The 6,665-nt window shown below is 40.4% G+C and overlaps 1 protein-coding gene across 8 annotated transcripts in view; it reads left to right on the forward strand.

Moving 5' to 3' along the window:
- Nucleotides 1-6,055, forward strand: part of ARID1B (AT-rich interaction domain 1B) — a 505,408-nt gene extending 499,353 nt beyond the window's left edge. For all 8 annotated transcript variants that reach the window (XM_066615941.1, XM_066615976.1, XM_066615949.1 and 5 more), the window contains one exon: nt 2,979-6,055. In XM_066615941.1, the coding sequence (XP_066472038.1) occupies nt 2,979-4,709 (1,731 nt within the window). In that variant the 3' untranslated portion in view covers nt 4,710-6,055. The remainder of the gene's footprint in view (nt 1-2,978) is intronic.
- Nucleotides 6,056-6,665: the final 610 nt, after the last annotated feature.

Below are 6,665 nucleotides of genomic sequence, written 5' to 3' on the forward strand. Positions count from 1 at the left end.
AGCTCTTCCTTATCTTGAAGACTACAGTGGGTCAGTGAAGTAAGAAAGGAGGATGATACAAGCAAGCAATTTAAATCATTGCTTACACAGGATCTGAAAGATCAGATGTGTAGTCACCATATTAGAAGGCCTCAGTTCTTCCCTTACTAGCAGCCTGATACTATTGGGCTTGTGCACTGGCAGAACTAGCACAAAAAGCTCTCTAGCAATACACAGATTCAGGTGATACGGAAGACCAACACAGGTAGGATAGCAAGGGGGCAGGGGAGGGTGGAACAGGGCGGGAGGCTGGATTGGATCTGGGAAGGAGTGGGTTCAGCAGCAGTAACAATCACTGAATCCAAGCCCCCTTCCCAGACCAAATCCTGTAGCATGAGTTCACATGGGTTCAGGTAGACCCATATGCACTGCCCCCCCCCACACACACACACATTTGCTGCATCAGCCAGGGGAAGGATAGGCTTAGGTGGTAGCCTGTTAAAAAAAGATTGTAAAAATTTATCTATACAAAATTGACAAGATGTCACTACTGACAAGTGCCATCTGTGACCCAGAAGTGTACACAAGAAATAAGAAATAAGTCTAAATACTTTTCCACCTGCCACACAGTTGTAATAGTTTGTATGGTTAACAGTCATCTTGCCTTACTTCCCTATTCACAAGCAGTGTTGTGCATTGCTCCATATCTGACTCACAACAAAGAATACAGAGCATAGAATCTGTTATGATGAGGAAGGCCAGCCTTGTAACTGCCACTTGCCTGTTCACCTCTAGTGAAGTAATAATCCTTTCCAAGCAACCAAATGGAAAAGCCTTGATAAAAATTAGAATAAGTTGGCTTTAATTTTTACTTTCAGACTTCTGAAGTATAGTATCATAAACACCTGTATAGGTATATGTTGGTAGGATGGATATTATCAATATTTAAGGACTAAAAACTTCTGTAGCTTTATTTCCAATTCTGGTGGAAGATTCAAGTTCAAATTCTTGTTCTGTCACTATCTCTTAACCTAACCTACCTCACGAGGTTGCCATGTTGTAAATTGTAATGAGTACTGTATATACGATAGCCTGTCCACAGACATTGGGTGCAACTCAGCTATCAGAAAACTGAAGTTCTGTCCTGCAGCAAGAGATCTATGAGCAGGACTTGGAGTATCAAAAGCCATAGGATAGATCAGGTGGCTACTTACAAATATCTGGGGGTAATGCTGCACTCAATCAATCAATCCATCAAACCTTTATTAGGCATAAATAATGCTGCACTCAACTGGAGCCAGAACCGGGCACCATGAGTATGCAGCTGAGGCAGGTCAGAAATCTGCATGAGCAATAGTTAAGTTTCTATATATTAAAGGTGGTCATTATATACCAGCGGCAATTAAATTATACCAAGAGAAAACCTTGTTGCAGCTTTTATATGGGGCAATTCTAGGCCCTCCCTCCTCTTGGTTTGCCTCTCTGAAGCATTTCAATCCAGGTTTTTAAGATGGTTATTCCAAGGGTCTAGCTGTGTTTCCAACGCAAGTTTGTGCTTGGATTCCAGCCTGCTAAAGGTTGAGACCAGGGTTTCTCTAGCTTCTATTAGTCTCTGGCTCAACTTAAATTTCAGTGCCCAGGGTTTAAAATCTTTAATTTTATGTAACTTCCAAATGACCTGGCTCAAGGCAGTTCACATGAAGCTAAGACACTTGGGGTTCTCACCAGAGGCTGTACTGGCAATGGATCTGAATCAGGCAAGCGCAAACATAAGGCAGAGGTTGCTGGACATCAAAAGGCAAGAGGATATCAGCAGAACCCCAAATTTTTTAGCCACAGTGGCCACCAGATATATTGTTGCACCAGTCACCTATCTCTCAGTACTTGAACTTCCAGGGCTTAGGGAAGCCTCCTTCTTAGCCAGATGGAGAGCTCTTTCCTCAGCTTCTAAAGAAGGATCCCTATCCCTGAAAGGGTGTGTCTCTGTGACACATGTGAGGTGGAAACAACCAAACATGTTCTGTTTCACTGCTCATTTTATCAGGGGAAATGTGCTAAATTTATTAGTCCTCTGATTAGGAAATTTTCAGGCCTGCCCGAAGCAGAGATGGCCAAGAAACGCCTTGTGGGAACTAATTCACAGTCCATAATGTGGAGTGCAAGTTTCTTGGCAGCCACTTGCAGAACCCCTAAGGGTATTGTTAGATACAAGAAAAATTTTTAATAGTTATCTTTTCTCTGTTTTCCTGTTTTGGGTATGATGTGTATTCAATTGTTTAAAAAAAAATTAAAAAAAATTTTGTTCAATACATGGCAACGTTACTTTGTTCTGTTTATGCTGGTCTTTGACCATATTAATAATAAACTGACTGAGGTGGGTCAAACATTGGGGTACAACTGGAAAGAAATAGGATCTAAATAAATAAATTTGAGGTAGCGTTTGCCTTTTTAAGGATTTCAGCAATACAAATTATATGTCATGGGAAAGACTTTCCCTTGTTATGGCTTCTGCGGCCTCATCCTGACTTCAAATGTATTTGTCTTGTACCCCTGTATTTCAGTGGCAGTTCTACATTGAAATATACTGTGTGTTGTATCAATATAACCATGGTTTCAGATTTTCTTCACTACCATAATGAGTAGTGTTTTAAGAAAAAGTGAAATGTTTCATAGTCAACACTCGTACTTTTATATTGTACGTTTATTTTTACCAATAAATCAGGATCCCCAAAGCACTGAATGCCAGTACCTAAGAGAATGTACCATCAAGAAAATTCCTTTATGTGTAGGGTAGATAGTCTCTCTTTCCTAACTTAGCATATTTTGAAGCCTAGAAGACTATCCAAGAAAAATTGAACATCTTATTTGAAATATATCTACCAACTGTTTCCATGTAGTCTGGAAACAAGTTTGTAGTCTAGAAACATGCAACACGTTTCGATGTGGTCTGAAATGTTCCTTTTAACATTTGATACTGTTCTTTTCCCCTTTATTTCCAGTTATCTGGTTTCCTTGAGCTTTTGGTGGAATATTTTAGAAAATGTCTGATTGATATTTTTGGGATCCTTATGGAATATGAAGTGGGACATCCAAGCCCCAAACTACTGGATCATAATTCAGCTAGGAAAGAAGATGGCCAATCTTTAACACAGGATGCCAGAAAAGCGGAAGAAAATGATGATGAATGTAATGAATATTTTGAGGAATTTGAGGATGAGGAAGAAGAGGATGATGATGAAAATGAGAACCCTGAAGGAGAAGAAAAAAGCACTGTTCTTGCTCCCCCTGGTGCCATTGCTGATCCAAGCGAGAGGCCCAAACAAGCCAGTAAATTTGATAAGCTGCCCATCAGAATTGTGAAGAAAAATAACCTCTTTGTTGTTGACCGCTCTGACAGACTGGGGCGTGTTCAGGAATTCAACAGTGGGCTTCTCCACTGGCAGCTTGGTGGGGGTGATACAACTGAACACATCCAGACCCACTTTGAGAGTAAAATGGAGATCCCTCCTCGAAGGAGGCCACCTCCACCATCAAACTCTTCAAGTAGAAAGAATACCGAGGGGAAAGGAGAATCTGAGGAACAGCAAGACAAAAGCATATCAGCCACCATCGACGATGTCTTGTCAGCTCGTCCTGGAGCACTGTCTGAAGAGACAGACTCTGGTTCTCAGACAGATAGCAGTAAATTTCCATTTGGGATTCATCAAGCCAAAAGTCATCGGAATATCAAGCTGCTAGAAGATGAGCCACGCAGCCGGGATGAAACTCCACTATGCACCATAACTCACTGGCAGGATTCATTGGCCAAGCGTTGCATCTGTGTGTCAAATATCGTCCGCAGCTTGTCTTTTGTGCCTGGCAATGATGCTGAGATGTCAAAACATCCAGGCTTGGTGCTGATCCTGGGAAAGTTAATCCTTCTCCATCATGAGCATCCAGAAAGAAAGCGTGCACCACAGACATATGAAAAAGAGGAAGAGGTGGACAAAGGGGTGGCCTGCAGCAAAGATGAATGGTGGTGGGATTGCCTTGAGGTCTTGAGGGATAATACATTGGTCACATTAGCCAACATTTCTGGGCAGCTAGACTTATCTGCTTACACAGAAAGCATCTGTTTGCCAATTTTGGATGGCTTACTGCACTGGATGGTGTGCCCGTCTGCAGAGGCACAGGATCCTTTTCCAACTGTGGGGCCCAACTCAGTCCTGTCACCTCAGAGACTCGTACTGGAAACCCTGTGTAAACTCAGTATCCAAGACAATAATGTGGACCTTATCTTGGCCACTCCCCCATTCAGTCGTCAGGAGAAACTCTATGCTACTTTAGTTAGGTACGTTGGGGACCGCAAAAATCCAGTCTGCCGAGAAATGTCCATGGCACTCTTATCGAACCTTGCCCAGGGGGACACATTAGCAGCAAGGGCAATAGCCGTGCAGAAAGGAAGCATCGGAAACTTGATAAGCTTCCTTGAGGATGGGGTCACTATGGCCCAGTACCAGCAGAGCCAGCATAACCTCATGCACATGCAACCTCCGCCTCTTGAGCCGCCTAGTGTAGACATGATGTGCAGGGCAGCCAAGGCTTTGCTGGCCATGGCCCGGGTGGAAGAGAACCGGTCAGAGTTCCTTTTACACGAGGGCCGTTTGTTGGATATCTCAATATCTGCTGTCCTGAACTCTCTGGTTGCATCTGTCATCTGTGATGTACTTTTTCAGATTGGGCAGTTATGACATAAGTGAGAAGCCAAGCATGTGTGAGTGGAGATTAGAGGGTCACATATAACTGGCTGTTTTCTGTATTTGTTTATCCAGTGTAGGACGAAGGAAAGAAAAAGAATCTTTGCTCCTCTGCCCCATTCACTATTTACCAATTGGGAATTTTAAAAAAAATAATTTGAACAGTTATGGAATTAATATTTGCTGTCTATGTGTATAAGGACATCTTTTTATTTTATTTTTTTAACCAAAGTTTCTGTCTAGTACATTCAAAGGTCACAGTTTTTTCCATAGATATCCTTTTTCAATGTTTTTTTTTTCCATGTTTGTATCACATGTTTTTTTGGAGGGGGGAAGCAAACTAGAAATATTGGGTGGTTAAATAATGCAAAACATGATTCTTTAGGAGACAAATAGGCTTGTCACTCTGAAGCGCAAAAGTGGAAAATATACTAAGTTTCTGTATATTTTATTTTTCAAGAATGAAAGAAAACCCAGCTATCCTTTATGCCATTGCCCAAAGCGCTCTGTGCAATAGAAGAATGTTAGTGATGTAGGTGTAGCGGATCAAGGAAGGGAGTCGGTCCGTAGTCTGCATATGATATCTTGGTTTCTCCACAGGAGAATGGTTACATTAGGCTAGGAGCAAAACAAATTCTTTAGGAAAGTGCAAACCTGAAGACGATCAACATGAATTGCTTCCTCATCAGAACTGTCACATCAGTATCTGTTGTTTGACCTTCCGCAATGACAGTTCTTCACAATTCCTTTTAATCATTTTTAAAAATATTTTTTATTGCCTGAGGGCCGTGGTGTATATAGAAGTTGTACATTAAACATACCCTCATCTTTTCTTTTCTTTTTAAAGTACAAGGATTTAATTCTTTTTTTCATGATGTGGTAACTACAAAGTGATGGTAGAATTAATTTTATTATTATTTTTTGTTTGGGCCATGTCTCCAAAACAAAAACAAAACAAAACAAAACTAACCACCACGAGGGTAATGTACAAGTTTCTGTATGTATAAAGTCATGCTCTATTTCGGAAGAGCAGTTGCTCAGAACTTGCTTTATAAATCAAGATGTGGAAACGGTTACATATGGATTGATTTAAGAAAATGGTTACCAGTCTACATACAAAAAAAACACATATATGGGGGAAAAAGGAAGAACCAACTTAAAAGATTTTTCAGTGAGAAGAATCCGCATTTGTATTTCAGAATAATGTAGTTAAAAAAAAAAGACAAAAAAACTTGATGTAAATTCCTCCTTTTCCTCTGGCTTAATGAATATCATTTATTCAGTATAAAATCTTTATATGTTCCACATGTTAAGAATAAATGTACATTAAATCTTGTTAAGCACTGTGATTGGTGTTTTTGAATAATGTTCTCATTTCACTATGAAATCAAAGCCGTTCAATGCAAAACAGTGACAGTGTACTTTTTTCCTACTAATAACAGTTAATCAAATTATTTTTATCTGTTCAAGTGATGCAACCAGTTATTATCCTTTTGAAAATTCGGGAATGATGGCTACCAGTCATTATTACTGGCCAAAGTAGGCCATAGAAGACAGCAATGGGAATGGTGATTGATCATTTGCACTCTACCTCTACAAACACTGCTGCTTTCAAGGCTAGAAGTGTTCAAGTGTTTAAAAAACAATTGTGTGGATGTTTTTGCTAGCAGTAAGTAGTTTGAAGAAGCTGACTAAACTTGAGTTTTATTTGGTATCCATAAAAGATAACCACAGGTTTGATCTAGCAATTTCTTATGGGCACAAGAGCTCCACCCTCCATGAAGAATATCTGCCCACCAGAGCTGACCCATTCATCCCACAGCAAATTCACAAGCATGTTTTCTGGCCTCCTCATGAAAATGAATGAGCACATGTAGGCTCTGGAGTTGGGGAGCTTATTTCTATTTACATGAACTTTGAGTCAGTTCATGGTATCACAGCAGTGACAGA

This window comes from Tiliqua scincoides, chromosome 1 (assembly GCF_035046505.1).
Source record: "Tiliqua scincoides isolate rTilSci1 chromosome 1, rTilSci1.hap2, whole genome shotgun sequence".
Classification (NCBI taxonomy): Eukaryota; Metazoa; Chordata; class Lepidosauria; order Squamata; family Scincidae; genus Tiliqua; species Tiliqua scincoides.